Genomic DNA, 22,902 nt, shown 5'->3' with positions numbered 1-22,902 from the left:
CTCTGCCTTTCAAATAAATAAATAAATCTTTTTTCTTTTCTAAAGATTCATTTTATTTATTTGAAAAAGCTGCAGGGAGAGGTAGAGACACAGAGAGATCTTCCATCTGTTGGATCACTCTCCAGATGGCCGTAACGGCCGAAGCTGCGCCAATCTAAAGCCAGGAGCCAGGAGCTTCTTCCGGGTCTCCCACACGGGTTCAGGGGCCCAGGGACTTGGGCCATCTTTTACTGCTTTCCCAGGCCCTTCTACTGCTTTCCCAGGCCATAGCAGAGAACTGGATCAGAAGAGGAGCAGCCGGGACTAGAACCAGCGCCCATATGGATGCTGGCGCTTCAGGCAAGGGTTTTAACCCGCTGTGCCACTACGCCGGCACCTAAATAAATCTTTGTTTTAAAAAAATGGTAAGACCACATTGAACTGATTTGCTTAGCCTCAGTGACCAAACAAGACACAGGTATTCTGCTGCACAGACAGTTCAGATTCATACTTAGCAAAATCATTTTTTATATGCGATCAGCTTTGAAACCCCAAATGTCAAATTGTCATATGCCAAATGTTTAGTGTGATATATACATTTCAGATCTCTGCTGCTAACAAGCATTCACAAAACCTCTTCCACTGTCTGGATAGAAGGCAGTGGGGAGTACTGTCAGTGATGTTACCCAAGCGTAAAACTTCCTTTCTTTTGCAGAATTACTTGCTCTTCATGGATTATATCTTCTTAGCATGTGCATATTCTGCTTATATTCAACCAACCATCTTAGAATCTTGTAGCTACCTTTCCATGTACATGAGAAGTTTAGAAAAAGCTGTCATATTTCCTTACCTGTCAATTTATTCTATTTTTTTTAAATTTGACAGAGTTAGTGAGAGAGAGAAACAAAAAGGTCTTCCTTCTGTTGGTTCACCCCCCAGATGACCACTACAATTGGCACTGCGCCAATCCAAAGCCAGGAGCCAGGTGCTTCTTCCTGTTCTCCCATGTGGGTGCAGGGCCCAAGCACTTGGGCCATCCTCTACTGCCCTCCCGGGCCACAGCAGAGAGCTGGACTGGAAGAGGAGCAACCGGGACTAGAACCTGGCCCATATGGGATGCCAGTGCCGCAGGCGGAGGATTAGCCAAGTGAGCCACGGTGCTGGCCCCATGTCAGTTTATTCTAATCAGAAACTTCTCATCAAAGTTCCCAACTTATCTCTAAGTTAAAATGGTAATTATCTGTCTTGAGAGTCCCCTTCCCCCTAAATAATTAAATTCATGCTGGTTTCTAGTTCTTTGGTTTCCCTCCTGCTCACCAACAATACTGTCAGCTTCTCCTGTGCTGATTGCTAATTCACTTCCTAGTGCGGAAACCTCCTTCCCTCCCAGGTCATTCATTAACTCTGTTCTTTTCCCTCTGAACTTAAAATTCAATAACATTGTTCTGTTGGTCTAGGTGTCAATTCTTCATAAACCTTCCTGTTGTATATAGTACTCTACCATGCTGCATCAAGGTAAGTCAATAATTAGGGTATATAAGAGGGGTATATAACTGCTTGTTTTCCTGTTGTAGCACTAAGGTCTCAATTATAAAATCTGTTATCTTCCTAATTCTGTTTTTTAGGGGGAAGAATTGTTAACCGTTTTTGGCTTAGGTCAGTGTTGCATATATTACAAATCTTTGCATATCTTGGTTATTGTATTTTAATTCTAATTTTCTTTTCATTTCATCCTTTTGTTCTCCATGGTTTTTAAACCCTATTCTTTCTTACCCTAACTCTTGCAAAATAAAACCCTTGAATCCAAGTATTTCCTCAGAACTTATGGTTTATTAGCATCTTTTCAAAAATCAGGGAAGATAGTAAAAGAAATATGGAGTTTGAAGTCCTACGCTGACTCCTAGCTTTTGTAGGTGGATTCACATGGATTCTGTGTCAGTTGAGCACCAGGCCATGGTACTGGCTCAGAAGGGATTGCTGAGTCATGCAGTAGCTGGTCCTTAACTTATGACTCATGTGACTTTTTGCGGAAATTATGAACTTCTAAGAGAGACAAAGGGAAGTCTGAGCTGGTGATGGGTGAGTGTGCTTGGGCTGGACCATCTTTGGGTGTGCTTAGGTTGAAGCATGGCAGAGACAGCAAAGCAGTAGTACTCGTAGTGTCAAGGATTGCACAGCCCTGAGAGACAGCCAGTGTTTTTGGAAAACCTGAGGTGTGAGAACTGGCTGCCAGAGACAGAAGGGGCCATGAAACCAAAAGTAAGAGACAAACCCAGGATTACACTATGTTTTATTAGGGACTTTAATAGAGGCAGGATCTTGGGTTTTATAAAAAATGGTGGCCTGTGACTAATCAGAGTGCACCTGGGCTTTGCCAAGAAATATGAACATTCCAGGCATCAGGTACGAGTGGTAGGTGATCTTAAGTACTTTGGTTATTACTAAGTTTGAGATCACCATTGGGGTCACACATGACCAAGTGGTGGCTGGATCTTTGTAACCAGTCATGTTTAGGTTCTTGGAATGGTCCAGTTCCTGCTATTGGATCTCTGTAAGGTTTATGAATTCTTGTGATTGCCTGCTTCATCTTGAGATGGAGGTTTAGTGGAATATACACTCCAATACCACAGAGCCAACCCACAACACTCATATTCAGTAAAAGCTGACTGGTCCATCATGTATCAATGGTTCTTTCTCTCATCGGTTCTAAGTCTTTCTTCTTTATGTAATTTTCAAGATACTATGGTGTAGTATGTAAGGGGTTAAGTTCAGAAGTCAGACTTGACACGTCTTTTACTTTGGAGCTTGGGCAAAAGTAGTATGACCTCTCTGAGTCTTACTGTTCTCACCGGGGAAATATGAATAGTTACAGTGGTAGCATCCTGTGAGGATTTAGTAAGGTGCTGTCTATAGAGCAGAACCTGGCATGTGGTAAATGCTAACGTATTGTGTACATAGGATATGAGAAGTCTTAGTGTATTACTTTTCAGACTGTGGTAAAAGATTATTTTCTTTTTTCCCTCCACCTATCAAAATCCAGTATGGTCATAAAGTACAGTATAAATGTATTACTAGGTTAAAAACAGTAACAAAGAAAGAAAATATAAATCCTAATTATTTTATTCAGCAGTTATTCTTTCAAGAATTTTCTGAATTCTTAGCCTTAAATTTTTCTACTTACCTCATTATAGACCTGTAGTAGTTTGCTGACTGGTACTGAGTTGGTGGATTCTAATTTGAGTGGCACTGTCTTAGCATGTGGAGAGTGTCATAGAAAGCAGAATCTCTGAGGGAAAACCAGAACCATTCCTGTAAGATACATGGAGAGCGGCCAGCAGTTCAAATCCACTTCTTGACCTGGAACATCTGAAGCTTCTGGATGCCTTCCTTACGTGATTGTTATCACATTATTTCCTGTGGATAAAGCTATAATTCTTTTCTTTTCCTTTGAATTGCACAGTTCTCCCATGCTTATTTTTCAGTTTAGAAGTAAGAAAATTCTTCCCCAGAGGCCAGGGACATCCATTGTCTTGGACAAATCAGCCATGCTAGGTTGGTTCCAGTAAGATGCTGAGCACTGCTGCCTTGTGGACTGAGGTGAAGCAGTCACTAGCAGTGTGGCCAGAAGGAATACCTTAAGGATGCCTAAAGCACAACCTCAAACCAGACTACACAGTTGTGGATAAAGTGTTCGGAGCCACAGACAGAGGAGCATGGCATTTGCATTTCCCTTCTATGCAAGGCAGTGACAAACCATACATCTGGTACAGAACAAGCTCTAAGAACACAACTGTAGTTGAGAGCTAAAAGTGTGCGCAATACTACATGTAGTCAGGGTGCTGGGTGTTCCAGGTGTTGTAGGGGAAGCTAAGCATTATCAGATTTTACCTTTAGACAAATTAGCTTTCAGTTAAAAAGCATATACTAAGTGTCAGATATTGTGCTGAGTTACTGATTGATCCCCATTATTCACTGCGAAAACGGGGCTTAGAGAGATTAAGCAACTTTTTTAAGACTTTAAACTACTTCAATTGACTAAACCTGGTTTTGAACCTAGATTTACAGATTCCTAAGTGGGTTCTTCTTTATTTTAAACAAACAATATTCACAAATAACTTTTCTGGACACCTTTGAGGGTAAATTGCCAAACTGGTGATGTTCCATCACTTCCAGCTACTGTTTTTATTTTCTGTACATTGTTTTCTGTGCAACTATGGTGTTAATCATCAAAATCAGGAAATTCACCGTGATACATTGCTGCTGTTTTATCTTCACCTCCCATTCAAAGCTTACCTTTGAAGTAATGTCTTTTATAGCATATTTGCTTCTGGAACAGTTTGCCTTGTCTTCATTTTCATGAGCTTGGAGACTTTTTGAGGAGACCAACAGTTATTTTGTAGAATTTTCATTGATTGGGTTTTATCTATTTCCTCACAATTTAAATAATGCATCTTTGAAGGACTGTTACATAAATGTTCCTGTTGTACCCACATCATGACATGCAGGTTCAGTTTGACCAGTTACTTTTTTAGTTTAAAATTTATTTATTTATTTGAAAGGCAAAGTTGGGGGGGGGGGCTGCAGGGGGGGCGGGGAGAAAGATCTTCCATCTGCTTGTTCATCACCCAAATGATTACAATAGCCAGGGCTGGGCCAGGCTGAAGCCAGGAGCCATGAGCTTCTTCCGGGTCTCCCATGTGGATGCAGGGGTCCAAGCACTTGGAGACATCTGCTGCTCCTTTCCTAGGTGCATTAGCAAGGACGTGAATCTCAAGTGGAACCAGCCGAGTATCAAACCGGTGCGTGTATGGGATGCCAGCATTGCAGGTGGCAGCTTAACCTGTTACGCCACAATGCTAGCCCCTGTATACAACTCTTAACATGTATACTGAAAATCTAAACAGCCATGAATTGTCATTCTTTTGTTGAAGTTACTCCAATGACTATCCAGCTTTAAATTTGGAGGCAACTCTTCCTTAAGAGGCTATCATGGGGCCGGTGCTGTGGCACAGCGGGTTAAAGCCCTGGCCTGAAGCACCGGCATCCCATATGGGTGCCGGTTCTAGTCCCAGCTGCTCTTCTGATCCAGCTCTCCGCTATGGCGTGGGAAAGCAATAGAAGATGACCCAAGTACTTGGGCCCCTGCACCCACATGGGAGACCCAGAAGATGCTCCTGGCTCCTGGCTTCAGATCGGCACAGCTCCGGCCATTGTGGTCATCTGGGGAGTGAACCAGAGGATGGAAGACCTCTCTCTCTCTGTCTCTACCTCTCTCTGTAACTCTTTCAAATAAATAAAATAAGTCTTAAAAAAAAAAAAAAAGAGGCTATCAAGTACCAGTATCTTCAAAGTTTGCTGTTACATACAGCCCACCAATTCACAATTTAATATCATATACATGGTATTTTCAAATTGTCAGTCTTTCACAGCACATTAACAAAAGTATTAGGAAAGCTTGATTACAACAATCCACGATGTTACAGAGTGCACATGGTTCTGACAGAGTGACAAGGGGATGGTTTTCTGTAGGAAACAATTCTACTAAAGAGCATGGGAGAAGTAATTGAAAATAAGACAGATTAAATGCATAATTGTGGCTCCAAATTGCCATTTAGTATTCATTGTATTGTGGGATATAAAAGCCATCCCCACCTATGGAATATTAAGCTGACATCCAAGATAGTTGAAGCATCCCATAATTCAGTGTCCTACTATTTTCTGGTTGTATCAAAAAATAAACCAGCAGGGCTGGCGTTGTGGCATAGCAGGTAAAGCCGCTGCCTTTGAAGTGGCATTCCATATGGGTGCCAGTTTGAGTCCTCGCTATTCCACTTCTGATCCAGCTGCCTGCTAATGGCCTGGGAAAAGCAATGGAAGGTGGCCCTAGTGCTTGGATCCCTGCTACCCACATGGGAAACCCAGAAGAAGCTTCTGTCTTCAGCCTCTGTCCAGCCCTGCCCATTGGGAGTGAACCAGTGAGTGGAAGTTTGATCCCTCCCTTCCTCCCTCCCTCCCACTCACTCTGTCCCCCTCTGTCTCTGCAAACTCTGCCTTTCAATTAAATCAATTTTAACAAAATGTTTCTAGAGCTACTAAAAAACTTATGGATTGTACAAGATAGACAGGGACCACTGATGAGACGTGGTGTATGATATTAATCAGACTTGGCTTCTTTTCTGCTTCATCAGAGGCTAGATTCTCATTTTTGGTGTCTCCATTTTCTACAGGCAAATCTTTGGCTTCTTGATTAGCCACCTTGGCCTGTTCCCCTTTGCTCTGCTCCTCGCTTCCCCTTTGCTTGCACTTTTTTGTCCAATGACTTATCCTTTCCAGCTGCCTTCTTGGGCTTCATTTCCACTTAGGCAGGAGCTGAATTAGCTGACAACCTCACTGATCTCCTTTGGGCTCTACTTGCACTGCCCCTTTGGCAGAGCTGACCTTCCTCCTGCACATCTTGGCAATCGGGGAGGGCGCATGCCAGGTGCCTGAGGGCTGGGGCCCACCGAGAGCCTTGGCGAAGCTGGGCTGCCTGGCTGCTGCTGCTCCTCCCGCTGCCCATGCTACTGGGACCTGCCTGCTGCAGATTACTCATGCACTTCACAAGTAGTTAAAGACGCCCAAGGTTAAGGAAATTCTATAGAATTAAAAAAAACTATACTCCATTCTTAATTGGATCTATATTCATATATAATTATGTTTTAATTAAGTATTAAAATGTTATTAAAGGAGAAAGGAATTTGTGAAAGAGAGCTATAAACATCACTCCGGAGGAGTACTGTCTAATACAACCTTCTGTGATGGAAATGTTTTATATCCATGTACCCACTATGGTAGCTACCATCCACATGTGGTCATTAAGCACTTCAGAAGTGATTGGTGTGACTAAGAAACTGAATTTCCTGCTTTATTTTAGTTCAAGCAGCCACAAGTGACTTCTGGTTTCTGTATTAGACAATGCAACTCTGGAGCATTACTTCTGAGTACCAGAGCTCGAGGTTCTGAAAACAAAGTGTGATCCCTTTGTGGTTTTCTTGCATCTGAAGGCCTAAATGCTGCCTGGCGTCAGAAATTGATTGTCACTCTTCTTGATTTGTTCATGGAATGATTTAAGAACTGTCTCCTACTCTTTCTAATTTTCACATCTGGGGAGATTCTGAAATGTTCTTTCTCATCTACTTAGAAAGCATTTACTATAACCTAGATGAGCAGTGCAGTGCCCAGTGTATTGTGTTATGGGTTAGATTAGTTCTCTATCTCAGAAAAACTCAACAAACCAAAAAACAGTTTTCGTGACCTGAGAGTTTATTGTGTGCTGTCTGAAGGAAAATAGTCAACTTTTGCTTGATTTAAAATTGCTCAACTTATTGATGGAGAAATAGCAGCTTTTGGCTTTTCGCAACAAGTAATTCTTTTGGCTACTTCCCATACCTATCATCTTTACTTTCATTACTTCTTTTCTCTGAAAAATTTCCTGCCCACAAGTGTTGGTGTGCCTTCAGAAAATTCAATCTGTAGGTGAATTTGGGAGTGATTTTTCCCTTTATCAGTGACTTTGCGTGTCCAGATAGTCTCTTCAGGTTTTCCTAACGAGCACCTCTGTAAAGTGTGTCATTAACCTCAGGTTATCCAAACTGTCGATGAGGGTTAATCAGTGTGAAACTCTATTAATTGACAGGAAGATAGTGTGTAAAAGCAGGTTTTTTGTTTGTTTTTGGTCACGTAGTAGGTGGATGAAGCATAGTTGACTTAGGGAACTGGTCAGTAAGCCATGAACTTGTGAACTGCATCTTCACATTTCCATCTACTTCATTATGTGCTACTTCAGTTTCCCTGCTTATACTAACACAGCACAAAATCTTTTTCTGTGAATTTTGTTTTAAGTTATAAAGAAAATTCAAGTTCACCTGTGAACTTGAAAAAGTGGTTTTATTTTTCCAAAAAAAAAAAAAAAACCAAAAAACAGGATTTATGTACTTATTTATTTGAAAGGCAGGGTACAGAGAGGAAGAAGCAGGGATAGAGATAAATCGCCCATCTGCTGGTTCACTCCCCAAATGGCTCCAATGACCAGAGCAAGGATAGCACGAAGCCAAGAACCAGGAACTCCATCTAGGTCTCCCACATCAGTGCAGGGACCCAGGTACGTGGGCCACCTTTGGCTGCCTTTTCCAGGCTGTTAGTGGGAAGCTGGATTGGAAATGGAGCAGCTGGGTCTTGAACCAGTGCCTATATGGTATGTCGGCACTCTACCTGCTGTGCCACAGTGCCAGCCCCTGAAAAATGATTCCCATGGGCCCAGTATTTTTTCATAGCAGGTTAAGCCGCTGCCTGTGTAGCTGGTATCCCAAATGAACACCAGTTCAAGTCCTAGCTGTTCCACTTCTGGACCAGCTCTCTGAAAATGCGCCTGGGAAAACAGCAGAAGATGGCCCAAATACTTGGAATTCTGCCACCCACATGGGAGACCCAGATGGTGTTCTTGGCTCCTGTCTTCTGCTTTGCCCAGCCTTGGGCATTCTGGCCATTGGTGGAATGAACCAGATGGAAAATGAATCTATCAACCCCACCCCCTTGTGTGTGTATGCATGTGTCTCTCTAACTGCCTTTCAAATAAATAAAAATTTTTAAATTTTATTTGAAAGGCAGAGTTAACAGAGAGAGGGAGAGACAGAGACAGTTACAGTCTTCCGTCTGCTGGTTCACTCCCCAAATGACTGCAGTGGCCAGGGGTGGGTCAGGCTGAAGTCAGGAGCTTCTTCTGGATCTCCCATGTGGGTGCAGGGGCCCAAACATGTGGGCCATCTTTCGCTGCTTTCTCAGGCAGTAGCAGAGAGCTGGATTGGAAGTGGAGCAGCCGGAACTAGAACTGGCGCCCCATAAGGGATGTGGCACTGCAGGCGGCGGCCCTAATATTTATTGTATATTTAAAGGAAGACTTTATTGATGTGTATCTGACATATGCACACACACCTGGGAAATCATCATAGTTAAGAACAAATATATCCATTATCTCCATAGCTACAAAAGTTTTCTTTAGCACCTTTGTAAGCTTTCCTTCCCACTGATCCCTTTTCTGTCACTGTATAATAGTTTGCATTTTTAAACTTTTAGATAAAAAGAATCATAAGCCTATACTTTTTAAAATTTGATATCTTTTAGCATAATTATTTTGAGATTCATCTATCTTGTTATCTTTATCAAAAGTTGATTCTTTTTTTTTCTTTTTTGTATTTTGTTTACATGTGGTTTAGATATGGTTTGAGTATGCCCACCCCAAAAGGATTATGTACTGCAGGCTTGGTATCCAGTGTGGCAGAGTTGAGTTAGTGTGGAACCTTTAAGAGGTGATGTGACCTTATAGGGGATAATTAGGACAGGACAGTGAGCTACCACCAGTGGTTTGGAAGTGGAGGTGGTACTGGATCCCACTCTTTTCTCCTCTCCCCTCCCCTTCCCTCTCCCTTCCTCCCCTTTCTCGCTTCCCCCTCCCCTATCCTCCTCTACCCTCCCCTTCTTTTCTTTCTATTGTGCAACCTGCTTCAGTGCCGGCAACCTATGGACAGAGGCTAGATAATGGTTCAGGGTCACGTTTTGCTCTGGCGTGGACACCATGAGAACTCAGGGGAACAGGCCTGTCATAAATCCAAGCCCATGCATAATTCGCAGACATTCTGATAGGGGTTTTGGGTGTTCCAAGGAGTGGCTTAAACTGCTGTACTCTGACATCTACCTTTTTTGTCATTTTAAAATTGGTTAGAGAGAGAGAAAGGGAGAGAGAGTGAGCTCCCATCTACTGATTCACTCCTTAAATGCCCAAGGAGCTAGGAGCTCAATTCAGGTCTCACACGTGGGTGGCAGGGACACAAGTACTTGAGACACCACCTGCTCCCCTGGTGTGCATTAGCAGGAAGCTGGATTTGTGAGTGGGACTGGGATTCGAACTCAGGAACTCCATTATGTGATATGAGCAATTCCAAGTTGTGGCTTTATCACCGCACTGAACACCAGTCCTGAATAGTGACTTTTAAAGAGCAGGCATTTTAAATTTCAGTGAAGTTCAGTCTTATCCATTTGTTCTTTTATAGATTATGCTTTATTTAAAAATGATTTTTCTCTACATTTTCTTCCAAGATTTTATAGTTTTTACAGTTAGATCCAAGATTTATTTTATGTTAGTTTTTATATGAGGTGTGAGGTATAGATCCAAGTTTTATTTTTTCTAGTACCAGTAGTTGAAAAGGCTCTCCTCTCTCCACTGCATTGCCCTCTGGGCCTTTGTTATGCATATATTACATGTGGCTTTTTTTCCCCTCTGGACTCTATATTCTATTCCATTTATCTGTTTGTCTACATCACACTCCTTTGATTACTCAAGAATTCTTGAAATTAAATAGTGTTAATGCTTCACCTTTATTCTTTTTCAGAATTGTCTATTCTAGGGCCTTTTCATTTCAGTATAAGTTAGAGCCAGTTTCTACAAAAATACCTGCTGGATTTCTGATTGGGTTGCTGTGGAATCTGTAGATCAGCTCAGTCATTGTCAAGAATTGGCATCTGAGCAAATGTTAAGTCTTTGAATCCATGAGATCCAGGTATCTTTCTCTTTGTATTTAGACCTTTACAAGTTTCTTTCAGTGATATTTTGTAGTTTGTGTTGTAAGGGTCTTTCACATCTTTTGTCAGATTTATCTCTAAGCATTTAATATTTTTGATGGTATTAAAGGACATTTAAAATGTTTTCTATTTCTCAGAATGCTGATTTTGTATCCTGTAACCTTGGTAAATTTAACATGTTAGTAAATTTTACTGTTGAATCCTTGCGTTTTCTATATCAAAATAATGTCTACAAATAAAAGCAGTTTTACATCTTCCCCAATCTGGAAGCCTTATTTCCTTTTCTTGCCTGATTACACTATCTGGATCTCTAGTACAATGTGGAGTAGGAGTAATGGGAAGACTTCCTGTCTTGCTTTTGATCTAAGAGGAAAGGCTCTCCTTCTTTCAGCATTAGGTATAAAGTTTGCTGTTGGCTTTTCATAGCTGCTGTGATCATGTGGAGGAAGTTCTCCTTGATTTCTAGTTAACTGAGATTCGTTTTAAAGAATCAGGAATGTTGGAATTTGTAAAATGCTTTTTCTGAATCTTTTGAGATAATCTAATATTTTAAAATACTCTGTTAATATAGTGAATTTAAAAATGTGTTGATATAGTGAATTATTTACATTGATTGGTCTTCAAGTGTTAAACAAGCATTGGATTTTTGGGATAAAGTCCATTTGGCTGTGATGGCATTGTCCTTTTAATACATTGTTGGATGCAGTTTGATAAAAATTTTACTTAAAGTTTTTGCTTCTGTGTTCGTCATGCATATTAGTTTGCAGTCTATTAATTTGTAATGTCTCCATGTGGTTTTGTTATCAGAATCATTCTGACTTCATAGAATGAGCTGGAAAAGATTCTTCAATTTTCTTTAAGATTTTTTTTTTGACAGGTAGAGTTAGACAGTGAGAGAGAGAGAGACAGAGAGAAAGGTCTTCCTTTTCTGTTGGTTCACTCCGCAGTGGGTGCTGAGGCCAGTGCACTGTGGCTGGTGCACCGCGCTGATCCAAAGCCAGGAGCCAGGTGCTTCTTCTGGTCTCCCATGTGGGTGCAGTTCTCAAGCACTTGGGCCATCCTCCACTGTACTCCCGGGCCACAGCAGAGAGCTGGACAGGAAGAGGAGCGACCTGGACAGAATCCGGCGCCCCGAGTGGGACTAGAACCCGGTGTGCCGGCGCCGCAGGCAGAGGAATGGTTATTGAGCCATGGCGCCGGCCAAGATTTTTTTTAAGATTGGTATTTCTAATATATGTTTGGTAGAATTCACTAATGAAACCATCCACACTCTGAGATTTGTAGAAGGTTTTAAAAAACTACAAATGCAGTGACTTCAGTAAAGATATAGGACTATACAGATTAACTACTTTTTTTTTGAGTGAACTTATCTTTCAATTAGCTTGTCCATTTCACCCAGTTTATATTTATGGGATAAAGTTGTTAAGAATATTATATTATGCATTTAATTCTGTAAAACTATAGTGAAAATACCTGTCATTTCTGATACTGATCATTTGTTTCTCTTTTTTTCCCTCACTATTTGGCTAGAGGTATGTCAGTTTACTGATTATCTCAGAGAACCAGCTTTTAGTTTCAATTTTTTTTCTTTTTTTGTTTTTGTGTTTTATTTCATGGATTTTTACTTTATTTTTTATTGTTTCTTTTCTTTTCCTGAGTTTAATTTGATTTTCATTTTCTGGCTTCTTAAGGTAGAAACTTAGTTTATTTATTTGAGATTATTTTCTTTTAAAGATGTTTAATGCTATAAATATCTAACTGCTGCCATCATGGCAGCCAAGAAGTTCCACTGTGTTGTTTTAATGCTCTCCTCTCCTAATTCTGATAGGTGTTGGTTCTATGTTGATTCCATTGGTTGATTCTTTTTTTCTTTTTTTTTTTAAGACTATTTATTTGAAGGAATTGCAGAGAGAGAGAAGGAGAGAAAGATGTCTTCCATCCTGTGGTTCTCTCCCCAGATGGCTGCAACAGCCAGAACTGGGTGAGACCGAACCCAGTAACTTCATCCGGTCTCCCACATGGGTAGCAGGGGCCCAAACACTTGGACCATCTTCTGCTGTTTTTCTTGGGCCTTTAGTACTAGAGAGCTGGATTGGAAGTAGAGCAGCTGGGATATGAACTGACACATGATTATTCTCCTTTAAGGGCTGTATTTTCCCACTTCTTTGTATACTTGATTATCTTTATTTGGATGCTAGATAGTGAATTTTACTTTGTTGAGTGCTGAATATGTTTTGCATACCTACAAAGCGTGAACTTTGATCTGGGAAGCAGTTAAGTTTTAGCAGTTCCCCTTTAACTGTGGGGATATCTTTCCAGACCCCCAGTAGATGCCTGAAACCACAGATGGAACTGAACCCTATGAATACTGTTTCTTCCTGTACATACACACTTATTATAAAGGTTAATTTGTGAGGTAGCACAGGAAGGTAAAATGGAATAAATACAAAATACAGTAATGAAAGTTATGTTAATATGAAATTATTTATCTTTGTAATTTTCTTTTTAGTATTTTTGGACGGTGATTGACATAGGCATTGAAACCATGCAAAACATAAACACAAAGAAGGGGAGACTGCTTGAAGTCATGCTTTTATGATTTTCTAAGATGGATTCAAATTGGTGCTTAGTCTAGTGCTGGTTGGGCCTTGAGTACTGGACCCATTGCCCCCGAAGTCCCATTTTTCCAGTCTGACCTTTAGGAACAGATAGTATCCCTTGCCCTACATGCATGTCGGGTACTGTTCCTTCTAATGCTTCCTGATAGATCTTTCCCTGCCTCAGATAGTTCTTTTCTTTTTTGTTTGCATGTACTCTGTTGAATACTCAAAGGAGACATCCATCTATATACAGCTTTTGCTTCTCTGTTTTTCTCTGTCAATCTGGCTGCTTTGTTCTTAGCCGATTCTCGACTCAAAGCACCTGTTATCAATACCAACTATATCATTTGCTGGTCCCAGTGTAAAACAAAAACGTGGGCCCCTTGTTCAGAAATTATTGAGTGTGTTTAAAATGGCAGCAGTGGAGAATTAAACCAAGCACAGGACTCTTAGAGTTGCAGCTGCTAAGTTGCATGCCTCTGAAGCCGGGGCTACTGCTGGGTGCCATGTCACATTCCTTTCTCTATTCCTTGGCCTGGAGCTGGTCTCCTGGGGCCAGCACCATGGTGCAGTAGATTAATCCTCAGCTTGTGGCGCTGGCATCCCATATGGGTGCGGTTCTAGTCCTGGCTGCTCCACTTCCATTCCAGCTCTCTGCTGTGGCCTAGAAAAGCAGTAGAAGATGGCCCAAGTCTTTGGGCCCCTGAACCCACTTGAGAGACCTGGCTCCTGGCTTCGGATCAGCATAGTTCTGGCTGTTGTGCCCATTTGGGGAGTGAACCAATGGAAGGAAGACCTCTCTGTCTCTGCCTCTCACTGTCTGCAACTCTCTCAAATAAAATCTTAAAAAAAAAGGGGGGGGGGCTAGTCTCCTTTGTTTCCCATCTTTCAGGAATCACTGTCTTTTTCTTTCCTTTTTTTTCCCCCCCTGCTGTCTGGAGCCTTAAACTATTGTGTCATGTATTTTATGTATTTTTATCCGCGTTATTTGGTTGTTTCAGGCAGGAAAATAAATCTAGTTCATATAAATCCATCTTTCCTGGAAGAAGAAGTTATTTTTAGTGTATATTTTGTTTAAGGGCCTGGTAGCTTCTTTCTTGTCAAGTTAGGCTGGGATATTCCTGTTAGGTCTGTTGGCTTGACATGTTGTTTAGAGCTGTTTGGGTATAAAAATCTCTCTTGCATCATTTGCTACTATGTTTTCCAGTCTTAATTCCTTGGCTAAATTATCTTGAAGTAGATTTCCTGGTAACCATCAACTCATTTTCTGATTGTACCACTTGATTTCCAGCAAGTGTTAACTTCTTGCTTGAAATCACTCTGCCCTTTCTCTTCTCCATGCATGGGTTAGGACAATTCTCTTTTCCCACTTCCTGCAAAATATATCCCCTTGCAGGGCAATTTGATCGGCATTTGTGTAGTAAGGTATTAACAGTCTTTCAGATGTGCCCTGCCCTATTAACAAGAAATATACAGTGATACAAAAATGAATTTGTCAAGAGTTTTATGGCTCCATGATCTATTGTACAATATTAATCCTGCTGCAGTATTATTAAGCCATTTTTCATCTCCTCTCAAATTAATGTTGACGTTCTATTACTGGATTTGTTCTTGTCTTCAGATTAAAACATAAAGGAAAAAACCTTCCTGCTACAATATTAAAATTAATTGTAGAATAAGCAGTACCTTGCTTGGTGAAGTAGAATCCTCCTGAAAAAATCATGATAGGAATTAATTTCGGTGCTTTCTGCTTGTTCTGTACATTTGGAATATACTTCCAAGGGCACCAGGAGAACATAGCAAGGTGTAAATTTACAGTACAAGATTTTCTAGCAAGCAAAGTAAAGTTAGAACTCTCAAAACTTGTATTTTCAGCTTAAAGGATGATAGAAATGTTAATAGATTTATAGGTGTAAGAAATTGGACTGGCATAGAATCCTGTTTTGTTCATAAGAATGATTTAGATTCTGAGAAACTAGGAGCACTTAAACAATTACTGCTCCATGATAAAGTCCGCACTTAAAATCAGGGTAGTGTAATAATCAGGACTCAAGAAGACAGCTGTTACCTTTGTTTCAAAATTAGGAGTCAGTGATGTTTCTGTGAATATTCGTCTTTAGCACAGTGGGTGAAACCACTGCCTGCAACACAGACATCCGACATGGATACAGGTTCAAGTCCCAGCTGCGCCACTTGAGAGCCAGCTTCCTGGTAATGTGCCCAGCAATGCAACAACGGTGGATGTCTCAAGTGCTTGGGCCCCTGCCACCTGTGTTGGACACCTGGGTTAAGTTCCAGGCTCCTGGCTTTGGCCTGGCTCAGCACTGACCGTTATGGCCATTTCTGGAGTGAGCCAGCAGATGGATGATCTCTCCTTTTCCCTTTCTCTCTGTAACTCTGGCTTTCAAATAAATAAATAAATTTTTAAAAATTACTGTTTTTACCTCTATTGGAGCCAATGTAAGTCTCATGTCTACAACCTCAGTAATCTCAGAGTATTTTGATTTCTGGTTTTGATTAGGTGGATGCTCTAGAATGCTGATTTGTTACTCTAGGAGGAATCATAGAATTCCTAAGAAGTTTGAATAATTATAAGTTTTAAACTTACATGTATGTTTAAATGAAAAACAAGCAAAAATACAGTGTTCCAATTTTGTAAAATATTTGTGTGATGAATATATATAAAATGTTGCATTTGTATGTAATTTATTAGGTACAACATCAAAATTATATTGCTTTGGATGGTGAGATTATGGGGAAATCTTTTTACTTAAAATTTTTTAGAAACTCAACATGGATTATATAATTAAAATTTAGCCAATTACATTTTCTATTTACAAATAACAAACAGCATCAGAATTCAAGGGTGACTAAGGGCTAGGAGGAGGGAAATTGATGCCATTTATGCTGGATACAGTAGATTCTTTTAAAAAACTTTTTTTTAAAGATTTACTTATTTGAAAGAGTTAGAAAGGGGCACACACACACACACACACACACACACATCCTCCATCTGCTGATTCACTTCCATGATAGCACAATGGCCAGGACTGGGCCAGGCCAAAGCCAGGAGCTCCATCTGGGTCACCCATGTGGGTACAGTGGCCCAAACACTTGGACCATCTTAAGCTGATTTTTCTAGGCCATTAGCAGAGAGCTGGATTAGAAGTGGAATAGCTGGGGGTATGAACTGGCTCCCAAATGGGACGCTGGCATCGCAGGTGGAAACTTTACCCGCTATGCCACAATGCCAGCTCTGATTGTATTTTTAATTGATATTTAAGTCATGTTTATGAAGAATATACAGAAGTAAGAATAAAAGAATATTAAAAGCCTTTAAGGAATTTGCATTGAGTATATTTTGACATGCAAAAATCATACAGATGAAATAATATGGTAACATATACTTTTTTTTTTTGACTGGCAGAGTGGACAGTGAGAGAGAGACAGAGAGAAAGGTCTTCCTTCCGTTGGTTCACCCCCTAGTGGCCGCTGCGGCCAGCGCGCTGATCCGAAGCCAGGAACCAGGCGCTTCTCCTGGTCTCCCATGCGGGTGCAGGGCCCAAGGACTTGGGCCATCCTCCACTGCACTCCCAGGCCACAGCAGAGAGCTGGACTGGAAGAGGAGCAACTGGGACAGAATCCGGCGCCCCGACCGGGACTAGAACCCGGTGTGCCGGTGCTGCAGATGGAGGATTAGCCTAGTGAGCCACGGCGCTGGCCAAGTAACATATACTTTTAGCATGACTGAGAGGGTTTGTGTTTTTCTTACGAAGTACTGTGTGGCAGAGTCCCTCCTGGTAAGTGGCTAATCAGTTGAGAGTATCATATTGTTTTTTTGTTTTGTTTTGTTTTTGTTTTTTAAGAATCTAGAGTGCTACTATCTGTCTCTGCATTCTTCTGATTTTTCTAATAATCATGAACCATTGTCCATTAATTTCCTTCTGGTTGACATCATGGACAAAAAAAAATTCTGAATTCTCATCTCTGTTCATTGGAAGAAGCGTGCTACAAAGATGATGTCTCCAGTCTTTTATGCCTTCTTAAAAGTTAATGCAAGTACATTGAGCAATGCAATGAGAAACCTGAAGGATACTGAGTTTTTTCTCTTTTGCATCATCTTTCACTTTATGAAGTTTTGTCATTTTCCTTTCATTATAGTCTTTTAGAAAGCAAACTTAGGGCCGGCGCCGTGGCTCACTTGGCTAATCCTCCGCCTGCAGCGCCAGCATCCCATATGGGTGCCGGGTTCTAGTCCTGGCTGCTCCTCTTCCAGTCCAGCTCTCTGCTGTGGCCCGGGAGGGCAGTGGAGGATGGCCCAGGTGCTTGGGCTCCTGCACTCGCATGGGAGACCAGGAGGAAGCACCTGGCTCCTGGCTTCGGATCGGCGCAGTGCCAGCCATAGCGGCCATTTGGGGAGTGAACCAAGGGAAGGAAGACTTCTCTCTCTGTCTCTTTCTCTCACTGTCTATAACTCTACCTGTCAAATAAAAAAATAAATAAAAAAAGAAAGCATACTTAGACATAGTTGATGAATAATGATAAAACAACTTCCTGTAAGATTACTAAGCTTCTTATCATATATATGTCTCAGATTTATAAAATGGATCCAAAGGACCAGTGTAGTAATTGTGCAATAGAACATGAAACTTCTTTCAGTGATTCTGCAAAAGAATAAAAGTCATGAAATACCAGTCCTTACAATCAGTTAAAACTGCTGAGAAAGACGAAACTAAAATTGTGTCTGATTGAACTGAGGGTTAAGAGCTTTTAAGGTGAAACTGTCTAGGTCTCTCATTATATTGAGAAGAAGGAGTGTGTTGGAGTGGAGGTCAGATGTTGTACAGTCTCACCTTCCACTTTCCGCCAGGTTGTATCAGAGAATAAACTAAGAATCTGAACATCAGTCACTGCTTTATGGGTGTCTCTCAATTAGTTAATGAAATCATGCTCAAAATAAAATTTTTAAAAATTTTGTAAAACAACAAATGTGTGTATGGTAAGGACTGAGGTGAGGCCAGGGATGCAAAGTGATAGTTGGAAAATACATGACTCTTAACAATCCTGGCCTGAAAAAAATCTTCCAGTTTATTTGAAATTCTTACCCCAGTACTTTAATTTTCAAAGTAAAAAGAATTTAGGTTGGTGTTTTTACTTCCTGTTATCAGTGTCACCAACAGAGCAAAGTATAAGCAGTTGTGGAAGAACAAAGAGGACAGAAGGAGAATTAAGATACAGAATGGGACAGGAGGGGAAGTTTGTGAAGCTCTGTGAAATTGGCTTTTATTCTTCTAGTGTCTTTTTTTTTTTTTTTTTTTTTTTTTGGACAGGCAGAGTTAGATAGTGAGAGAGAGAAAGAGAGAAAGGTCTTTCTTTTTCCGTTGGTTCACCCCCCCCCCCCCCAATTGGCCACTACGGCTGGCGCACTGCGCTGATCCAAAGCCAGGAGCCAGGTGCTTTCTCCTGGTCTCCCATGCGTGTGCAGGGCCCAAGCACCGGGGCCATCCTCCACTGCCCTCCCGGGCCACAGCAGAGAGCTGGACTGGAAGAGGAGCAACCGGGACAGAATCCAGTGCCCCAACCGGGACTAGAAGCGGGAGTGCCGGGCCGCAGGTGGAGGATTAGCCTAGTGAGCCATGGCGCTGGCCTCTCCTAGTGTCTTTTAACACCTGAATTGTTTTGTGGTCTCAGATCCATCCATCTGTCCACTAAGTCTTTATTTAGAGTAACTGTTGCACAAAAGTGTTTTGCTGATATCTCTAAACTGAAATAGCTAGCTAGCTCTCTCATTGTATTTTCATGGTATTTTTATTTTAACAGGAAACAAAATTAGACATTTTTTCAGATTTTTGATTTGGCCTGCAGTGTTTTAAAACCAGGGGGGATTTTACATAAATTCTGAATGTTTGGCTTTTCTTTGCTTAATACGCATTTTTCTTTTTTAATTTCTCTGTGATTCTGGTTGGCTGGAGTTGAGTAGATGTTGCCCCTTAAAACAGGCAGATAGCTTTGAATTTGAAACCTGTCACCATCCCAGTTCCTATAGGTGTTTGATTTTGTGACTTGTGCCCTTTAAGTGACTGAGCCCTGATGGGATTCATCATCTACTACCTAGGAGAGTATTTAAATGAACTTGAGATTGGTAGCACTAGTTAAATGTCATTACAGGTACCAGAAATTTTATTTAATAAGCTACTAGTAGTACCTCCTGTGCCTAAAAAAGACCATCTTTGGAGAGTGAAGAATAAACCACAGCTTAAAGGACACGTCATGGCTAGCCCCCAGTTGTAGATTTCTTCACCTTATATTAGTCTAATTTTGTATATTGCATAATGGTGGATAGAAATAAGTATTTTAATTAATTAAAATTACCCAAGACCCTTGTCTGTCCAGTTTTATATTGATCGATCCCTGCTTCCTTCTCTCCTTCCCTTCCTTCCTCCCTCCCAGGGGGTAGGAATGTTATATTACTTAACCACCCATGTTTTCCCAGGAAGAAGGCTCTTTTTCCTCATTGTGCTTTTAAAAAATTTATTTGAGGGAGAGACAGAAAGCTCCCATCTCCTGGTTCACTCCCCAGTGCTCCTAGAGGCCCCTGACTGAGGCTGAGATAGGGAACTGAGAACTCAATCCAGGTCTCCCAGGAGGATGACAGGAACCCAGTTGTCTGGCCTTTCACCACTGCTTCCTAAGGTCTGTATTAGTGGGCAGCTGGAATCAGGAGTGGAGCCCAGGTGTTAAACCCAGGCACTGCAGTGTGGGCTGTGGGCATCACAATCGGTATCTTGGCTGCTAGCCAGCTGCCCAGCCCCTCCTCAGTGTTTTTTTTCCCCTGTAATAATGGCTACAAGCAAACTTGTTTATCAGTGTTGCTAAGAAGCCTAATCAATAAGTATGTCTGTAAAAACATTTTCAGGATGTTTATTAAATGTTCCAGTCACCAGGAATGCAAAAGTAAGACATCATGTCTTTCATATAGCCTATAATTTATATTATAGAACTTAAATTTCCTAACTGTAGGGCAGTGAGTTAACTGTTGAGAATTAGTGGCTCTGAAAACATTTGAGAATATTTAGGCTGGAGTGGGATAGAACTTTGAATCAGATTTTGGTACTTGCTGTAAAGTTTAAAATCCAACCCCCCAGTTCTAAATTGATATTATAAGTACAACAAAGGAAAGGACGCACAATTGAGTAACCAGTGGGTCTCTAAACATGACAGATTCATTTTGTAGAAATTTCAAAATATGGTCCTAGAATGTATTCTTCAATAGAGATTAAGACACTTGTGTTTGTGTGTGGTATTGGAACTATGATTTTAAACCTATAAACCTAGTAAAATAGTAAGAGCTAAATAACAGAATTGTCCCCTTTCAAATGGTACCTCCAACTCACCTGCAGAATCTTTGTAAGATCTCTAAATACTGGGCTCTGCCTCACGCTTAGTGAGTCTAAATCTGAACCCCTGTGCAAGCATTTATATACTCACTTAGAACTTCTGGGACCCTTTTTGCTAGCCTTGTATCTTCTCAGGATGGAGAAAAGCAAGAGCCAGAAACGTTAGGTGACATTCCAACTCTTTTCACTGGAAACTGGCAAAAATGCAGTGATCCTAGCACGTGGTTTTGGTCTCATCTGCCCTTTAAAAAGGAGTGTTATTATTGTCTGTCATGCCTGCAAAAATGAATGGGCCTCTTTAAAATAATGTATTTTTAATAAATATGGTGTTGTAGAAAGAAATTCTGAGTTTCTCAGGCAAGTCTGGAACTGTTATAATTACTTACATATTCTTACTCCATAGAGCATGATTTGAAAACTGGTTGTTAGGTTATAGGAGTTGAAAGAAAATATTGTACAAGTTAAATTTTAATGATGCATTAGAAATTATTAATTTTGTCAGTAAGTAGAAAAAATTGGAAGTGAAGTTCCCATAGTAATACTATGTTTGTCCTCATATCACCCTGCTGAACTGTGTGATTAATACTTTCCCCCTGATAACCACAGAAGTACATAGGATTCTTCCTGTATCACTGGGTATGAACTTTAATGCTGCTTTTGGCAAGCTGTGTAAATATGTGGTCTCAATATGTATCTTTGGTTTGAACTTTATGCTTTCTGTTCCTGCCAAACTTTGTCCTTGCTGTAGTGTCTTGCTGCATCTGTTGTAAACCCTTCCTCATCCTCTACTCACTGCCAGAAATGTCACTGCTCTGAAATATCTTTGTCATTTTGCATCTGTATTCCTGGCATTCTCCATTATTTTACTGGGTGTAACTCAAGCTGTTCATTTTTTCTCAATACAGTTTCTATTAGTTTTTGTTATTATTTTGCAAAGTCAAAAGATGTTACCACCTAAATACTTTTTTTTTGGACAGGCAGAGTGGACAGAGAGAGAGACAGAGAAAAAGGTCTTCCTTTTCCGTTGGTTCAACCCTAATGGCCGCTGTGGCTGGTGCACCGCACTGATCTGAAGCCAGGAGCCAGGTGCTTCCCCTGGTCTCCCATGGGGTGCAGGGCCCAAGCACTTGGGCCATCCTCCACTGCCTTCCCTAGCCAAAGCAGAGAGCTGGCCTGGAAGAGGGGCAACCGGGACAGAATCTGGCACACCAACCTGGACTAGAACCTAGGGTGCCGGCGCCGCAGGCGGAAGATTAGCCTATTGAGCCGCGGCGTCGGCCACCACCTAAATACTTTGATAGCTCAATGTCTTCTCCTTTGAAGCCAGCCCTTATTCTGAAATAAAAGAGATATTAAGGTTGATTTATCTTGATAAATTCTTCCAACTCCTTGTAGTTGTGGCCTTCACGTAGATTGTTAGTCCCCCACCCCTCCTTCTTCCTAACTTTTATTTAGTATCTTCTCTATATTCTGGACTCTGTTAGATTCCAGAGATATAAGAATGAACAACTTTCTGAGCCATATACTTGTTTGCATTTTTTCCCCATTTTAAAAGATTTTATTTATTTATTTGAGAGGTAGATCTACAGATAAAGGGAGAGACAGAGCGAAAGGTCTTCCATTCGCTGGTTCACGCCGCAGATGGCTGCAATAGCTGTAGCCAGGCCATTCTGAAGCCAGGAGCTTTCAGGTGTCTCACACGGATGCAGGGGCCCAAGCACTTGGGCCATCTTCTACAGCGTTACCATAGCAGAGAGCTGGGTTGGAAGAGGAGCAGCCGGGATGCTAGCTGGTATCCGTGCTGCAAGTGGAGGCTTAGCCACTGTGTGCATATTTTAAAAATGTCTCGTTTTTATTCATTTACACAAGTATTGAACTGAACACATAATATATACCAGGCGGTATCCTAGCACTGGTATAAAGCAGAAAAATAAACTGGCAAAGTCTCTACCTTCAAGAACCTTATATTCTTTTGGTGGAGAGATAAGAAGAGAATATATAATAAAAAATATGTAGTACATCATATGGTGATGAGTGTGATAGAGAGAAAGTGTAAAGGGAAAGCTGTTGCCTGGAAAGAAGTGTGTAAATATGTAGGTTTTAAAGAGCATCGATCTTACTCACTAGGGCTTTACCCTCATGACCTAATGACCCCCCAAAGACCCTACTTCATACCATCACACTGGGACTAGGGCTTTGACATACGAGTTGGAGGAGGGGAGAACACATCAGTCTACATCAGTAGGTAAAGACCAGACCATGTGGTTATCTGAGGGGAGAATGTCAGGCAAAAGCAGCGACAGTGCAAAGGC

General features: G+C 41.1%; 1 protein-coding gene and 1 non-coding gene across 4 annotated transcripts in view; one reads left to right on the top strand and one right to left on the bottom strand.

Moving 5' to 3' along the window:
- The window catches only part of ZFAND3 (zinc finger AN1-type containing 3), a 330,808-nt gene that overhangs the window by 150,901 nt on the left and 157,005 nt on the right, over positions 1-22,902 (top strand). The window contains exon 1 of one of the 3 annotated variants that reach the window (XM_070074121.1): positions 1,467-1,494. The exons of the other annotated variants lie outside the window; for them this stretch is intronic. Within the exon in view, the coding sequence (XP_069930222.1) occupies positions 1,482-1,494 (13 nt within the window). The 5' untranslated portion in view covers positions 1,467-1,481. Of the gene's footprint in view, positions 1-1,466; positions 1,495-22,902 lie in introns of those variants that run through there. 3 annotated transcript variants of the gene reach the window in all.
- On the bottom strand, positions 9,503-9,634 carry LOC127493355 (small nucleolar RNA SNORA42/SNORA80 family). The gene has a single exon (XR_007923412.2). It is a non-coding gene; the product is annotated as a small nucleolar RNA SNORA42/SNORA80 family (small nucleolar RNA).

Source organism: Oryctolagus cuniculus, chromosome 5 (assembly GCF_964237555.1).
Source record: "Oryctolagus cuniculus chromosome 5, mOryCun1.1, whole genome shotgun sequence".
In the NCBI taxonomy this organism is placed as follows: Eukaryota; Metazoa; Chordata; class Mammalia; order Lagomorpha; family Leporidae; genus Oryctolagus; species Oryctolagus cuniculus.
This window is presented reverse-complemented; position numbering and strand designations above follow the sequence as displayed.